Genomic DNA, 18,570 nt, shown 5'->3' on the forward strand with positions numbered 1-18,570 from the left:
TTAAATTCTGTGCTACAAAATCTACAAGGCTATGACCAGAAAAATTCACAAAAAATTACAACCATGTGCTTAACTATTATTCTCATTGGCTAAAATAAGTGTTCTAGGACACAAAGGGGTGGGATCTACAAAATTTCATATGCAGAATTGTACTCATGGAATGCTCACACTGACGAAAGGAAGGAAGATTAAGGCTCTTCCATAGGCAGAAGGAACCCTTTCGTTTAGATAACGGTCTACCAATTTCCAAGCTATGAGTGTGCTTAAATTTAATTTATAGAACAGCATGGGGCCCTGAAGAAGAGATGGCACAATGCTAAGTGAAGAAATCACAGCCTGATTCACGGTGGTACCCATTCCTTTTTTAGACGCTTAAACCACATGGGGAAGCCAGCCCATAAGTTTTCAGCTTATTCTTCCACAGCTATAAGAACTATAGTGCTTAAAAGATGAAAGCCAACATTTTCAGGATTTCAAACTTATCCCACAATTACAGGAAAGAAACTCGCAAAAGCTAAAAAGAGGTTATGAAAAGGACAATCAATACAGCAACAATGTAAAACAATGTAAAAATAAGTAAGTACCTGCATCTTTCTGGAGAATCCTCTCTGTCTTTCCTCCGGAACTTGCTGATGGTGTCATCAATCGTGCTCCCGATTTTATCACTCAGCTCACCTAACTTATCACTGAATGGAAATCCACCTTTGTTTTTATCCCATTCTTCATCCCACTTGGACTTCGGCTCAGTATCGTATCTTTCATCTAAATAATATAGGTAGATAGTAAATTTTTTTTTTAAGGGTGGGGGAGATTTAACAAAAAATGCCACTAATTCTTGTCAACAGACCTTTAGCAGTTTTCAAAGCAAACAGAAACTTTCATGATGCTGCAGCAATATTATTACCATGAGAAAGCATGTTATGCCAACAGTTAATTGGCTCAAAATGTAATCAAAAGATGTTGATGAACTGTAAGGCAAGGCATCGAACTTCAGAATAAGACCAGACATTGTAAGAGCGGGCTAAAAGCCTTCCCTCACCTAAAGAAATGAACCCTGGCTTTATGAGCAACTTGTGAGAAATGAACCCGATTTGTTTTCTAGCCAGGCTGCCATAGAAAACTGGAAACCTTTCAGAGACTGTATATGTTTCAAAACCTCATGAATACAGAAGGTTGTACCAAACCCTGCAAGACAAGTGTGAAAACAGCTGGCAATATGTCTAGCCTCAATCATCAATTTTAAAGGCTCTTTAAATCTATTAAGGAAAATGCAGCATCTTATCCCCTTATGCGTTACTAGGGACTCTTTAATTTCTCAACATTGTATCGCCACCAAAAATTTGCCACCTAAACAAAATTTGCTTCACAATACCGAGAACCTAGGGCTTGCCGATCGAAAGGTCGGTGGTTCGAATCCCCATGGTGGGGTGCGCTCCCGCTGCTCTGTCCCAGCGCCTGCCAACCTAGCAGTTCGAAAGCACCTCCGGGTGCAAGTAGATAAATAGGGACCGCTTACTGGCGGGAAGGTAAACGGCGTTTCCGTGTGCTGCGCTGGCTCGCCAGATGCAGCTTTGTCACGCTGGCCACGTGACCCGGAAGTGTCTGCGGACAGCGCTGGCCCCCGGCCTCTTGAGTGAGATGGGCGCACCAACCCCAGAGTCTGTCAAGACTGGCCCGTACGGGCAGGGGTACCTTTACCTTTACCTTTACCGAGAACCAAGTACTACCACCTAGCTGCTAACTAAGAGTATGAGATGGCAGCATTGCTCAATTGTCTTTAAACAGTGTCTCAATTGGTGCAGCAGTAAAACTGCTAGCACATTTGCAAAGCTTAGCATGATTCCTGCACCACAGAGAGCTGGACTAGATGACCCTCGGGGTCCCTTCCAACTCTAAAATTCTATGATTCTATGAATTCCATAAGGAATTTTAATCTTCAATTTATCTTCTGTGTGCACTTTTTATTAAAAAGTACCATAAGAGCTAATATATTGAATCTTTAAAACTATCTCATTACAAAGCCTCCAGCATTAATCGAATTCCTGAATAAAACTGAGACTTAGCTTACCAAATATTCTAAAGGAATATTACAGACATGTAAATACAGATTGGGCATCTTAGTGAGATAGCTCAGTCGGTAGAGCGTGAGACTCTTAACCTTAGGGCTGTGTGTCTGTACCCCACACTGGACAAAAAGATTCCTGCATTGCAGGGGTTGGACGAGATGACTCTTGCAGTCCTTTCCAATTCTATGATTCTCTGTTTCACCTGTGTTAATGCTCCCATTATTTGAGCCAATTTGATTCATGACATCCACCTACCTGACTTCTCAGGGGGACTATCCTGCACACAGTGACCCACTCAAATCAGGAGCATCGTACTCCTAACCGTGATGGTGCATATAGTGAGTTCACCCTGATAACACATATGCAAACCCCACTCTAGTTTATATACATGAGCGAGCCACAACCCAGCTGCTTCAAAGCACATTAGGAATCCCAGGTGCAAGGCTATGCCATTCACATAAGTGGGAAACCTCTTTATGCATGGTAGAATATAAGAAGTTCCTGGAGCAAGCCAGTCTGCCATCCTCTTCTCACAGTGGCCAACCAGATGCCCAAGGAAAGCACAACAGCAGGACATCCCCAAGGTATGTTCCCTTATAGAATATAGGATATTATGCATGTACAAAAGAGAGGGATGCTTCTGGGGTAGCACATCAAGTCTCAGTTCCCCTCTGAGGAAGGTACGCCTGACATTGTATTCTTTATAGTTCCAGTTTAAGACATTTTATTTGCCCAGCTATTTGAAATTATTGTATTCTCAACTAGTTGAACAGCCTTACTCAATTTTATCCCAGGTGCAAGGCCTCGGTCCTGTATACCTGAAGGAGCGTCTCCACCCCATCATCTAGCCCCGGACACTGAGGTCCAGCAATGAGGGCCTTCTGGCGGTTCCCTCACTGCAAGAAGTGAGGTTACAGGGAACCAGGCAGAGGGCCTTCTTGGTAGCGGCGCCTGCCCCATGGAACACCCTCCCAGCAGATGTCAAGGCAATAAACAACTATTTTATTTTAAAAGACAACTGAAGGGAAGACAACTGTTTAGGGAAGTTTTTAATGTTGGATGCTGTATTGTTTTTAATATTTGGTTGGAAGCCGCCCAGAGTGGCTGGGGAAACCCAGCCAGATGGGCGGGATATAAATAATTGGGTTTCCTGTTAAAACAAAACAAATTCCTTCCAGTAGCACCTTAAAGACCAACTAAGTCAGGTCTTGGTATGAGCTTTCGTGTGCATGCACACTTCTTCAGATACACTGTGTGTATCTGAAGAAGTGTGCATGCACACGAAAGCTCATACCAAGAACTGACTTAGTTGGTCTTTAAGGTGCTACTGGAAGGAATTTGTTTTGTTTTGACTATGGCAGACCAACACGGCTACCTATCTGTAACTGGGTTTCCTGTTGTTTAAACATTCTATTGTAGATTTAAAATTTCTATGCATTTCTAAAATTTCTATGCATTTACATTTCTATGCATTTTCTATTAATAACACCCTCCACTGTACCATGGCATCAGAGTCCTATAGAGAAATGAATTGCAATAAGGGTTGTATAACCCAGAATAGGCATAAGAATAGCTCAGCTACCTTGAAAGGACAGAGTTGTTCTGTAAGAGATGGTGTTCACTGCAGGGAGTAGATCCCCACAACTTCTGGCTAGCAGACAGACACCTGTAACTCAAATACTCAACAACACCCCCCCCCACTTGCTGGCCTCCTATTCAAATATCCTATATTGGGTTTTTACAAGATAAGGAAGGATTCCAATGGGTTCTTCTTCCCACAGCCGAAGGCCAAAGACTTTCAACATAATCTGTCACTCTTGTTCATTGTGGTTGGAGCATGAGCTTTTTGGGGATGGGACAGAGGCAGCTCCCATGCTGCAATGGTAAATATAAGAATCAGGCCTCAGGGGAAACTAGTTCAAAAGTGTTGCCTTATAATGTTAGACAAACATTATCTGCAGTTTCGAGATCAATATTGTTCTACACACAACGCTGAATAATTCTAGACCTTTTTATGCTCCCCCCCCACTTTGCCCTGAAAAAAGTATTCCCCCTGGTGCAACCCCATGTGCTACAAAGTATGTGTATGTGCATATGTGTCACAACAACAAATAGGAAAGATCCACATGGCCAGCTTGCCTACGTAATTGTCTTATTCGCAGAGACATCTGAGCCACATAGGAGAGCATAATGGAGAAGTGGTCCCTTGAGTAGAGTGGGGTGGGAGAAGACAGCTTTGTTTGCAGTCCAAAACACTTGACAGCAGTAGCAACTGTTAGGGGAGTCCGAAGCTAATCACTGTTTGGATACAAACAATCTGCGTTGCTAGAGAATCCAATAAGCTTATCCTTATCTAGCCAACTGTAGGGATTTTGAAAGGAATCTTAATGCAAACCTTTTCCAGTATATACTGTATTTTTCTGTATAAGACAATTTTTTTCTTCTATTTTTTGACTAAAAAATGGGGTGGTTGTCTCATACACGGTTTTTGGCAGGGCGATCAACAACTTTGAGTGCTATTGTACCTCAAAAGCTGAACAACTTTGGCAACCTAAAAATATTGATTTAATTTTGGGTTAAAAAAAAATTGGGGTTGTCTTATACACAGGGGCATCTTATACACAGAAAAATAGGCACTTACCATCTCCTCTATGTTATGAACTAAGGTTACTTCTCTCTCTGTGTAACTTTTTTACTTCCCTTCTCACTAAAAATGCTTTCAGATCAATAAAAGCAAGACAGCCCCTGCCCTTGGGCTGATAATCCAAAAAGACACAACACAAAAAGAATCAGATTGGGGGAGAAAAGGAAAAACATAAACTCAGGCACTGCTTCTTAACGTTACAAAGTTCCAATAAGGACCCGTTTTGGTGGAAACAGTTCATAGAGAGGAGCTAGAAGGAGCTAGTTTCTCAGCAAAGCTGATAGGGCAGTCCTGCTTCCCCTTTTCTCCATCTTCTACAATCTGAAGGAAAGGCTGTTAATTTAATTTGTTCAGTCATATGAAGGTCTACTTCCTTCAGATAATGACACCTATGTAGATTGGTGATGGCACTCATATTTTTTTTTAAAGAACATATAATAATATCCACAAAACCAAGCTAACGTTGCAATATGCCAACTACTGATTACAGTGCTGTACTCACTGTATCTGAATCCTCCAACACTGTCTGAAGAAACCCCAATGTATTTATCTTTGTTTTTCTTTGCCTTTTTCCTCTCTTCACGAAGTCTATCATCGTCCTGGGCAAATTCTACCATTTCTTTCACTTTCTGACGTATATTTATACCTTGGTCTTTGCCATTCTCATCTGTATGAGCATATATAAAAAAGAAGCAATTTAGTAGAAGCAGTTAACCTCAAGAATTAAGTACCCTGGAAAAAAATAGATATAAAAAGAACACAAAATATTTTAAGGTTATGGTATTCCAAAGCAATTCTCTGTAATGAGTGAACAGCACAATTTTTTTATAACCAAAATTTCATCTTAATCTAAGGGGTAGCATCTGAAAACAATGTCAACTGAGAAAGCTTCTTAAATGCTGCTGATCTACTACAAAAATTTGTTTAAAAAAGATTCAAAAACAGAAACACATTTTCTGCCAATTTTAACCCATTTAAAGCAACCTCCTCTCTCAACCTTTTTGGGAAGGCAGTTTTTCTTCAAAATACTAATTGCTATATTTCTATCTTGCTTCAAAACTGTATTTTAAAAATGCTGTCAGCCCGAGTGCACTACAAACTAAAATTTGCTTCACTTCTCTAAGCCTCTTTCTTATTCAGAACACACACTGGCCTTGCTGCCTTTCCACTGTAAATATTATTTGGTGGGAGGGGAAAAACCCCCAGCTTCAAACAGATGTGTATGTTTTGGAGCTCTAACCTTTTCTTCCCATATGATTAAAGCTATTCCTTTACACACACCACAGGGGACCAGTCTCTAGTGCATATTTTAATATAAACCCGAACACTCATGTTGTGTTGGTTCTGTTGTTATTAGCCAGTCTTTTCTGCAAGTTCTTGTCTTCACTAATTAATACTCTAGGGTCCCACGTCTTGAATTCTGCACTCTTCACACAACCGGCAACAGTCACATTCTAATTAGAGCGGGGAAGCTTCTAAGCTGGTTCAGGTGACTGACAACTCCAACTACTGTTTTAATTTGCTTATAAGATTTTTCTATCGCTCACCTACAAAGTGGTAATTTTCCAGGGATCGCAAATCATAAATGTGTTCTCTGGCACTTGTAACAACACGCTCTGATCCATTCCTTATGAGGTAAGATAGGAGCAGCAGAGACTATAAAAATACAAAGCACCTTATTATTGCATGAACAAAAGCCATCAGTATTTTTAACTGCAATAAAAAGAAAAGCCTAAATGCACAAAAATTAGTAAACAAAAGCAGGATTTGTTCCCATTTAAATAAGCCACCTTGAAGATTGTTGCTCCTTAAAGCAAGAACCACTCATAATACAGTGTACAAATTTAAAACTGCATTTACTCACTAAGACAAAAAATGTAGAACATTAAATCATGTTATTTGCCTGAAGAATGTTCTCCAGGAGGGGGAAATTATGGTTAAGGCAATTTAAGACGAAGAAGGAGGAAATAAAAAAACCACCCTGAACTCTACAGAATGAAACAATTTTCTTTTGTGTCTCTCTTTTTTTGCAATTGCCTTATTCCCAAGTGTTTTTCCATTTAAAAGCATTTTTATGGCAATTTATCTATGTAGCTTTCTGCAGGAAATGTGTTGATGTATGAAACTCACTATTTTCAGGTAAATTTAAACAAACTTCAAAACAAAAATAAAGTTGAAAAGTATTTTAATTTTGTGAACTTCCTGCAATTTCCAGGCTTTCCCTTGATTTTGAAATCATACATAAATAAGTCATTTGGATGCCAATAGATGCATGTTTATAAATGGCAATGATCTGAAACTAGTAGATAAATTTCAAGTATCCTTAAGAATGTTAAATCCTATGTATGATAGCATTAAAAATTAATTTATATTATGCTGCAGGGGAAACAATTACTATAAGGTAAAACCTATGGGGGGGTAACCTTGCCTGAGAATTAAATACAGTATGTTCAGTGTACAATATTTTAAGTCTTAAGGCACTTTTCAATGCTATAGGAAACAGAAAAAAATGTATCGTGATGCATATGCTGAATTTAATTGCAAATGCAGCTGAAAGAACACAAGGGAACAAATACTTTATGGTGAACAAGTAACTGGCTTTCTCTTCAGTTAGTTACGAGATAAAATGTAATTAGCAAAGTTGTGCATTGAGGGGGAGTCCAGTACAATGTGTGAAATGTATTGATGGTAAGTGTATGTGTTCATTTCCAGATTGCTTCAAATGTAAATTGAGTTGCAAAAGAGACATTCAGAACAAATATCAAAATGAGGGTCTCACTAGTAGGTCAGCAAAAGGGTTATTTCCCTGTTTTAAAAGATCAAATTACAGACAATCCTCTACTCAGTATTTAAAACAGTAATAAAAATAAAAATTGCTAGAAGGCATTCATTAAAGAGTCTTTGTAGAGAAAAACCAAGAGAAAATCCTTATTTTTCAACAGAGACTTCTTCTCCAAAAACATACACAGGAAAAATCAACTTGATTAAAATCAAGCTTGTACTAACTGCACACAAAGGATCCGAAAACCTGTGAAATTTAGCATGGATATTATGTTAATGATAGCACAAAACTGAGTTAATTACAATAGGGCACTGTTGTAAAATTAAAACATTTAGTAAGTGCCATATTTAGAACAAAATTAAACCTTGAAGAAGCTCATAAAAAGTAATTTTATATACATACTTTATAAACTCTCCGCCAGTTCTTTTTGTTGTCTTTCAGCATTCGTGTCCAAAGCATGTTCATAAGTTCTGGAAACTGTTCATACATAAAGGTAGCCCTAAAAACAAAAGAAAGGCAAAAGAAGGAATTAGCTGTTTTCAGGAAAGGTCTGCTAGGACCTGCATTTGACAGCAGGTGGCAGACTTGTTCTAAATTAGAGCTTCAATCCCAAATACAGAGCTACTGACATTTGTACGGAAGTATTTCATATACAGAATTACTCACTAGATTAGCAATGCTGATAAGTTCTCCCCCCCCCCCCCCCCCCGCTCCCCAACAACGGAAATAATGAAGAACTAGAAGTTCCTTGTTATCTTAGCCCATCATGCCATTCATTTGCCCTTCTTGAGAAAGCATTTACGAAGCAGCACCAACTTCCTAATTTTGTATTTCTGAAAAATGCTTTGCTAGACCCCTACCCAAAGGAAATCTTATCTCCTACAAGTTGCAGTGCTTCGTGGAAATAGGTTTTAATAAACAGTTGCTTGTGGCCATCATTTCAAGTACCATTAATACTGATCTCTCCATCTCATTTATTCTTCAGAAGTGGTGAAGCAGGAACAATTCTTACATGTATTTCTGCATAAAGATGTACCTTCCTTCACTGCTGAGTCAAATTATCACTTACTTGGCAATCTCTCCCATGAGTTGCCCTGAAGGTCCCCACGGATCATCGTTGGTTGCTTCTCGAACCTTAGACTCGATTTCTGAATAATTCATGACCACATTGGTGCTGCAAAAACAGAATTAAACACATGCATAAAGATTAGCATCAAAACTGAGAAACACATGAAAACTTAATAATGACACTAGCGGGTACCTTAATGAGATACCTCTACAGGGTGGGAAAGAAAACATCTTTAGTGGAGAAGCTACCCCGAGGACACCGCAACACATTTAACTATCTTTAAGAAGGTTTTACTATTCCATTAGCCTTCCAGAATATAGCTTAGAGACTAAGGATTGCATTAGACTTGGAACCATTCCAATAAAATATGGCTTATGGACAAATTAAAAGTAAAACCGAACCACTGAAGACTGGCCATTGTTACTTTGCTTGTACACATAAACACATGCACGCTACAGCTATTTGCCACACACCTAGAACTGAATCAAATGAAACAACCCTATGATGAAAATGAAACAATAGGTCTTATTGTAGCAGTTGCCAACAAAATTAAAAGAACTGAAGTAGAGGCACCAAGTATCACAGCCTGAAAAAGGAGGGACAACATGGGCAAAATCCATACAAACTCCAGTATTTACCTAAAGACAGTCTTAAATACCATCTTCAAGGATTAATAAATGAATGCAGGAACCAAAAATTAAAGGTTTAGTACAGGGGTCAGCAAACTTTTTCAGCAGGGGCCCAGTCCACTGTCCCTCAGACCTTGTAGGGGGCCGGACTATATTTTGGAAAAAAAAATATATGAATGAATTCCTATGCCCCACAAATAACACAGAGATTCATTTTAAATAAAAGGACACATTCTACTCATGTAAAAACACGCTGATTCCCGGACCACCCGTGGGCCAGATTGAGAAGGCGATTGGGCCGGATCCGGTCCCCGGGCCTTAATTTTCCTACCCATGGTTTAGTATCAACTACATTTAGTACCTTATGGCCAATACTAAGCCTTTTCTTTTTCTTGTATTTCCACATAAATCCTTAAAAAAAATACCTGGCTAATTAATATGCATTTAAAATTTGCAAACACACATGGGAAGGCAGATTTGTCCCCACAGAATATTATGCTGCGCAGAGTAGGCAACTAGGAGAATGAAAGGGAGAGAATTGCCACATGAGAATTTCAAAATCAGGGTCACTTTGGAGCCGCTGAGTCTGAAATAAGAGACATCACCCAACTCGGAAAGGAAGAAAATGAGCACATTTATTCCTCTACACTAAAAACTGGCAAGAAACTGAGATGTACTTTCAGATAGCCTTGCTACTGGGAAAGTGGCAATATTTTTTCCATTTACATTGCACACAGGAATGCATGCAGTGTTGTATATAATACGCTTTCCCTAGTCCTCTTTAAGCTTCTTCATATATAATGTGCCCTTTATAGACATGTGTGATGGTCAAGGGGAAAGAGACTCTGCAGAGTATACAGCTATTTATACTACGATATGAAAAAATATGCTGAAGAGAGCTTTCATGGATTCTCCCAGCCAGAGGCAGAGGCTTCAATGAAGATTCCACCAGTGTCCAAAGAAATTGCTAAGCTATATTTAAGAACCTTTTGCTACTGATCTTGAAATTTTAGTTGATGCAGGGTATATCTAGAAGACCTTAGCAATTACTGGCCAGTCTCCAAGTTTTCAATCCTGCCAAGTTTTCCATTCTTCAACTTACGATTTAGCAGGAAGTTGTGGCTCAAACCTCCAGACCCTCCTCCATCTATTTTAATAAAGCTTCAGGCTAGTTTTGGGCCTGGTATTGGTATTTCTGGATTTTTCAGCAACTTTTGATACTAATGCTCCATTTTTATTTCAGGATCTGGTTGGCAGGCACCTTGTTGTGGTTTTAAGTGAAGCCTTAAAACTATTTTCAGTGGACAAAATTTAAAATGAAATCCAAAATGGGAAAAGAATGCAGCGTGTGCATTAGAAATGGTTTGGGCCAGTTTGTAGCAAGGAGTCCTCATGGAACTATCGCTGCTCCTGGATGCCTGGTGTTATGGGGATGATATCAATTGTGTTTGACACACCAGATGCCAACATGGAGAGTGAATCCAAACAGGATGGCGGGACAAATCCAGTGGCTCTGGGAAGAGATTATGAATATGTTAACGTTAGCCATGTTTGTTGGCAGAAAATGCCCCTAAGTTCACTTTTATGATCCTCATGAACCACTTTGATGCTGGCTGTGGGCCAGTAATAAGTTTTATTCAGGAACATCCAGTATCGAGTCAAGTCCCTTTCAGAAGAACAAGGTACTTTTTACAGATATCCATGTCTTTATAGCTGGGGGGGAAACTATTGCACTGTAGTTTACACGGGATTGCCCTTGAATTTTTTTGTCTTCAGATTGTACCAAATGCTGTCCAATTCCTGGTAGTTGCAGGAAAATGCAATCATTAAACCGCAGCAGCAGCAGCAGCAGCAGCGAACAGCTATCTATCAAGTTTCTATTCCTGCATCAAAGTACATTTTGTAACCTAGGAAGGGCTTCACAGCTTCTCAGCCCTGCACTGATTAGCGAATGTATGTTCCTCTGCCAGTACTTCACATTCCCCATGTTAAAATAAGCTAGGAATGTAACGGATAGAGTCCCTCCTGTGAGAGATTAAAATAGTTGCAGGACAGTGAAGACAATTCACTTTGGTGATAGCGTCAAGTTTACAGAAAACATTCCAAAGTGATATCTGCCAACACGCCCCCCCCCAAACACACAGACACTAGGAAGAAATATGAGATACTGCAGTGGTCTCTGTTGTTGCTATTATTCTAGGACTGTTTTATTAGGATTGGTCTACTGATGCTTAAGAATTAATTTCCTGACACTATCATTTGGTTTAATTTTATTGATATTTTAATATGCTTTGTAAGACTGTAAGACTGCTTTGTAAGACTTTGTAAGATTGTAATGATAAGCAGCAAAGAACTTGATTTTTTTGGAGAACTTAATAATTTTAACAGCCAGAAATCCTTGAAGCCAAAAGCTAAAAATCAATTTTATCTATTCCATGCCTGAAGAAAAGGTAACCTGCATGTTTGAATTAAGTCAGTCAACAAATGAAAACCATTATTTGCACCAGAATGTGTGTCAAAACAGATCTGTAAGATCTGTATGGCTGCAATTAGAACTATTTATTCACTTTACTATCATCCCACCAAAGCACACAGTTCAAGGCTATGGTTCTGCATTCCCCTTTTAGTAGAGACACATATTAACCTAATGCTATTTTTAATTCCCATTCATATGGAACTGGTTTTCAAGACAGGCATCTGAGGTTTTATAGCTTTCAGCGCACCAGTTTCTTTGTCCAATGTAAGGAATACCTGTGGATCAAATGGGAAAGGTTCTGTTTTTACAACCTTCCCCAAGCTCTTGTTTGAAGGGCTGGAGGAAAAGACTAAGATGAAGTGTTTCCTACATTTTTCTAGGTTAAACGCTCAAGACTGCAAGTCATGCAGGAAAGAAAAGCCACAAACATCCATTAACAGGCACCCATATCAGTTCAGTTAGGAGTGATTAAAAAGTTCAGGAGTAAAGCAATCTGTGAGGAAGTTAAAAGAGCAGATTGGGGGAAGTCAGAACAACACACAACCTAAAACTACTAGTTACAGATAGGTAGTTACAGGTAGTTACACCTACTAGTTACAGATAGGTGTTGGTCTGCCATAGTCAAAACAAAACAAATGTGTATCTGAAGAAGTGTGCATGCACACGAAAGCTCATACCAAGAACTGACTTAGTTGGTCTTTAAGGTGCTACTGGAAGGAATTTGTTTTGTTTTGACTAAAACTACTAGTTATAAACAGCACTAAGTAAGGCAGCACACTCTATCTCTGAATCCATCCTGCTATAAAAATATTATTCCCAGCAAAGCAGGGAAAAGTACTAATAACCCCTCAAAAGAGAAGTAGCATTCCAGAACAAAATCTTCAGCCGCATTTCATTCAGCACCAAACGTAAACCGAGGGGCGGGGGGAAGGTTGTGTAGTTTGGCTATGTTCCAGGTCATTTAAAAATAACTATTTCAAAAAAGGTGGAAATCTAGTTTTATTCTTCCTTTCCCATGTTTTCTATGGCCCTCAATCCATGCCCTACCCATGATGCCTGTGACCTTTAGAGCAGCTTTTTTTTTTTTTTACTTCCAGATGTGAGGGGGAAAAGTGACTGGTTTGATTGCCAAGACTTCCTGTGATTGATATAAATTTGATATCTGAGGACACTTTCAGACACCAGGGGGGAGGGCCTCTCCGGTTAGTTTATCCTGGGCCTCTTCCAAGGAATCTTGCTGGACTTCATAGACAGAATTCTTTGCAATGGGCTACACAATAGCTGGATTGACAAATGGACTGAGCACGTTATGCTTAAAGCCTGCTATAATCCAAGACACTGTCTGGCAGGGACCGGCCTGTTATTTTAAAACCTGAGCAATTAGAATATTTGTCACGAACCATTAAAAAAAAGTCCACATGAATAAAACTAGATGAAACTCATTTCTAACCCCATTACTGCTTCGGGAAAATCAATGTGGTATGTAGCTATAAAAGAAAGCAGAAGTTTAAACTAGTTTAAATCCTTATTTTCAGCTTCTTCTTTTGTGAGACCTACATGAAATGGGTTCTGTAAAACCAAGAGCAGGTGGCGAATTAGTTACCCAGAATTTGTATGCTACTCTTGAATCTCCTTTGCCTGCTTCTGTGTAATATATGAAAAAGCTGACAAGACCACAAAGATAATTTGTGCCAAGTTTATGAATAGAACTCTGGTAAACAAGAGTGCCCTGCTGTTTAGTTGAAAACTTGCGAAGTAGAGTAGCTAATTTGGAGTAACCAACCTAATTTAAACACCAGTATTTAAAGTAAGAGTATTTTATTTATTTATTGGATTTATAGCCCAGTCTTCCTCTCGAAGAAGCCCTAGGCAACCCAGAGTCACATATACATTTTCCATCAAAGCCACTTGATTCATGTGCTATGAATGTCTAGTTCTTGCCAGCTTGGGTGGCTCTCTAATATCAACTAGAATCTCAACTAGATCATACATGACAGGTGGCCATCCAATGTCAGCACAGAAGCCTCCAAAGGAGGAGAGACCACCACCTCTCATGGGAGTCGGTCCCACTGTGGAACAGCTCATATGGTCTTTCTGATGCTTAGTCAGAATCTCCTACCTTGTAACTAGAATCCACTGGTTCAGTGTCCTACCTCCAGAGCAGGAGAAAACAGACTTGCTCCATCCTCCATGTAACAGCTCTTTAGATATGTGAAGATGACTATCATATCCCCTCTCCTCTTCATGAGGCTAAAACATACCCAGCTACCTCAACCATTCCTCATGAGGCTTGTTTTCCAGATCCTGGATTATCTTGGTCACCATACATTCTAGCTTGTCAATTTCCTTCTTAATTTGTAGCACCTAGAACTGGACACAGTATTCCAGGTGTCTCTATTAAAGAAAAAAATGACTATTTCCCCCATATAATTCTATGACTGTCTAGTTAAGTCTTGAAATCATTTATATCATGTAAACGTCTTCCCATTAAAAGTGTTCTCTTCTTTCCAGAAAAAATAGGATTATATTCAACATGACTAAGGCGGGTTGCTTAATTTCAATGAGTCCACACTGAGTAAAAGTTGATTACTACCTATAGTTTCAAGAGTTGCCATACATTAGTGTGTGTGTGTGTGTGTACTCCATATATGTGTGTGTTGGGAAGTATCTCAAAATTCACTTTGTAGCAACTATGTTGAACTGATAGAAGTATCTAGGGATTGGCAAGTCTCCCCATTCCAAGAGTTCTGAGTGTGTGTGTGGGGGGGGCACTTCCAGAATCAGGATATCTTCCTAATCTTCATGATTTCTGACCTGATCATAGCAGCCTCATGACTGAGGGACATGTATTATTATAAATGCAAAATATGCACAGTCCTCAAAGCTCCCAGAGTGGGTCAATCGTGTGATTTGCTAAAGGTACCTCTAGGCTTCTCTGAGGCAGCTTGACAGAACTTCTACAACACTTTCAAAACAAACACCAAAGTGGAATGGATCCTGTGGCTGAAAACCATTACATTAATGCAAGGAAAATGATATCAGGTTTTTTTTCTATAGTTTCCAGCAAAAACAACAACTGTGGGCAGAAAGTTTCAAACACTGTGATGTGAAAGTTTTGACAATGAAGCCTGCGAGCATACACTGTTCTGGGTAATGGGGCTTCCCCTGAAGACTCATGTATGGAGTTTCTCTTAAAGTGTGTGCATACTCCACATTTAGGATTTGGATAGGGAAGGCTCTTTTAAAGAATGATCTCAACTGCCGAAGCGCACTTGAGGCAAGCCTCTCTCAACACGCATTTGAATACAAATACTGTACAATCCAATCACTTTAAAGGACAATGTCCTTAAGGCGGTTTTAAAAAAATATTCCATATAAGCAAACAAACAAAGCTCACTTATCCAGAGTTGCCCTCCAATTAATGGAAGGGCTCCCTTTATTTGTGCTAGGACTTTGCTCCAGCAGAGGTCAAACCCACCCTACAGTTCCAGAGAATCCCCATTCTCCCTGGGGAATCTTTGGAGAGCACGCAGATTAAGAATGTGTTGGGTGAAAATCCTTTCCTTTCAAGCAGAGTATCGGGTAAATTTGTCTGAATCCAATCCACTGTCTTTTTAAAAATAACCTCTGAATCAGTCAGGGAAACAAGCAGCGGAAGTGGGAAGCATGGTTACAGTTAAGCTTTTTATTGTCCCAGGTATACAAAAAAGCAATTATGGTATTGTGCATGCTTGGAAAATACAGCCAACAAGTATATGACATCTGCAATGAAATATTATTGCTCCTGAAGTGTCTCAGATTTGCTCAAATCTTGTTCATCCATGTGCAAAATCAATATATAGTTAACACTCATTGCATCCAAGCAACATCCAAACTTGTACAATGTTCCCCAAATCTTGTTCTGTTAGCTCAGGATGACTGTCAGAAATCTAGTGGAAATCTTGAAACTGAGGCTGTAATCCTAAGCATGTGTCTCTAGTCTAGAAGCAAGTCTCATTGAACACAGTGACTATAGAGTCATTTTTTTGTTAGTCTTCCTTCTTTTTATAAAAAGGCTGCATGAAGAATTAACAGCTTCTGGAATATATTTTGCATATATTTTGCTACCTTGGATTGTAGGCAACATTTATAGTTGAAGTGTGTGCTTATATTTCAGTATTTCTTGGCTTGTTGTACTATGAGTTGCAAATGGTGAACACTAAAAGGAGAAAATAGTAATTGCATTTTTAACAGGTTGAGTACATAAAACATGTTACAGAATTTTTTGTTTTAAATCAAAATCAGGTGTGGGTGTTTTTGTTTTGTTTTTTGCACTTGGTTAGTTTTCATCCATTCAGTTTGATACTGTAACATAGTAGAAGATTGGTGTTATACAGAGAGATGATAATATCATGACAACTATATTCAAAGCACATCAAACTCTATCACAAAGGCAATTTCTGTGGCAATGTTATTTTAAAAATGCACTTTATGCAGAGGTGGGCAAAAGGCAGGTCAAGATCTAGGATCTCCTAACAAACCTCAGAAGCAGACCAAGGATTTCCATTTCCCAAATATTTTAACAAGGGAAACAAAATGACTTTTGTGTGGAAGACTGAGCTCAGTTCAATTTTGGTACTCAAAATAAAAATTCATAGACTCAGAATTCTTTAATTCTAAGTAATGTTGTCTACCTGGCCCAGTTGGTGGATCTCTCTGTTCTATTAAAAAACAAAGTGGATGCAGCAAGCCTGAAATCTACCCTCCCTTGCTCTATGTATACACATACATTTTTATTTCTGGTTGTGTAATGTATATCTGCATGGGGTGAAAAAGGGTATATCCCTATAGTCTTTTAAAAACATTTAATGGCTTAAAGTTTATCCTTCTTACAGGGATAAGAAAACCTGATTTTAGATGGTGTATCCCAGCCATAGATAGTTTACATGCATGGATGGTGTTGCTATCCTCCCACCCAAGTTCTTCTGAATTAGCTGTGTCTGTCAATAAGAGTCTTATTATAAGCAGTTTTCCAGAAATATTTTTTCATTTGCTATAAAAATAACTTATGTAATGCTTCTCCAGCTGAGCCTGAAATGTCTTCAACAGAGCATTTAATCAGTAACACGAGAAACTTGGGCTCAAGAACCCCAGCACTGTTCATAAGCCACTAGAGGCCAGCAAACCATGTGAGAAACATTAACATTGACAAAGAAGGAAAGTTGTGTCGTTTAGCTGTATTCCATCTCCTATGAACTGATTGCCATGGCACCACTTCTGCCAGAGAGTAAGAACAAATTGACCAGTCACTCAAAAATTTAAGATGTTCGTATTGCACTTTCCAGGGGAGCTCACACCCAAAAGATTACGCACACAAGTTAAGGCTGCAAACCAACAAATAAAACCATTAAATGTATCAGGAACCATTTCTAACAAATATATCCACAAAACAGCTGATACACAAACATGTACAGTTACATTTCTGCTTCATTTCTTTTTAAATAATGTTAATGAAGGAGTGTGTGTGCATGCATGTTAAGACTAACAAAACCAGAAAAGAACCATGGCCCGGAAGCATTTTCACTGGATGGTAACATCTATGTCTTCCATCTGCATTCACATTTTTAATTTAACTTTGAGACACAATGACATCATGGGGGCATCATCAATGTGTCTGCTGCATTCACATATAAAGCATGCACCTGTTTAATCAGAGAGAGGCCTGAGCTCTCTCATATCTTATCTTCCTACACCTGGTTGCTCCAGGAACGTCTTTCTTTTTCTGGCATCACTAGTGAAGTGATCTGATCTGATCTGGTGACTGTGACAAGCAGCTAGAGCAGCGGTCTTCAATGCCATATGCTATGACGACTGTTCAATTGCCTTGCAAGGAAGATCATCACCCTTCTTCAGGTTCAAGCTGATGTTTCTAAGGGACTTAGTAGTCCAGCTGCAACAAGAAATCCTTACTACCATCCCGGCTCTAAGTATGGAACTGGTCAGCAGGGAAAGTGTTTATCCACACACACGTAGTGGGGCTGCCAATGTCATCCAAATAACTCTGAAGCAAAACACAACTATGGGAAAGATCCACAGGCTTCTCCCCTATTCCAAATTTGACATCTCATGAGGAGGAACACGATTAGAAAAAAGATAAAGGGCAGAGCCTGGCCAAAAAAGGGAGGCAGAGAATGATCTGGTATGCACTTAATGCTTAGCCATGATTTGTTTAGCTTGACTATGGTTTATGGAACTATGGAATGTGCAAAGCCAGTCCAGTAAAGCCATGTTTTGTTGTTAGCTTACAAATAATGGTTTGCTATTGCTGTGGTTTGGTGTTATAGTGGTACCTCGGGTTACATACGCTTCGGGTTACATACGCTTCAGGTTACAGACTCCACTAACCCAGAAATAGTACCTCAGGTTAAGAGCTTTGCTTCAGGATGAGAACAGAAATCATGCTCTGGCGGCACAGCAGCAGCTGGAGGTCCTATTAGCTAAAGTGGTGCTTCAGGTTAAGAACAGTTTCAGGTTAAGAACGGACTTCTGGAACGAATTAAGTACTTAACCCGAGGTAGCACTGTATGTCTAAAACCAGCAGTCTTGTTTAACTATTGTTCATTTGGCAACTGCATTCCAGACACTTGTCGAGCTACAAAGACATGAGAGGCAAGAGCAGCTGGAAAACCACCCAAACTCTGGAAAAACAAGACACAGTGTGTTTGTATGGTTAAAACAAAGCATGGCTTACTATTATGTTTACACTGAGTTTCTCCTTGTGTTTCTGCTGTGTAGGAATTGTACAGAGGAATAAAAACCCAATAAGGGCATATGTGTGAACTCACCCTTCAGCAACACTGAGAAGCCTGAAACTTGGATTTTTAATGTTATTCCTAAATCTCCAAAAAGGCTTCCTAGTAAGCGT

At 39.3% G+C, this 18,570-nt stretch overlaps 1 protein-coding gene across 1 annotated transcript in view; it reads right to left on the bottom strand.

Annotated features, from left to right (window-relative positions):
- The window catches only part of CLINT1 (clathrin interactor 1), a 69,896-nt gene that overhangs the window by 22,098 nt on the left and 29,228 nt on the right, over window positions 1–18,570 (bottom strand). Inside the window, exons 2-6 of the mRNA XM_081851522.1 lie at window positions 8,562–8,666; window positions 7,895–7,991; window positions 6,258–6,366; window positions 5,213–5,377; window positions 585–762 (exon numbers count right to left, since the gene is read on the bottom strand). Of these exons, the coding sequence (XP_081707648.1) occupies window positions 585–762; window positions 5,213–5,377; window positions 6,258–6,366; window positions 7,895–7,991; window positions 8,562–8,666 (654 nt within the window). The remainder of the gene's footprint in view (window positions 1–584; window positions 763–5,212; window positions 5,378–6,257; window positions 6,367–7,894; window positions 7,992–8,561; window positions 8,667–18,570) is intronic.

Source organism: Podarcis erhardii, assembly GCF_964252035.2.
Source record: "Podarcis erhardii genome assembly, chromosome: 2".
Classification (NCBI taxonomy): domain Eukaryota; kingdom Metazoa; phylum Chordata; class Lepidosauria; order Squamata; family Lacertidae; genus Podarcis; species Podarcis erhardii.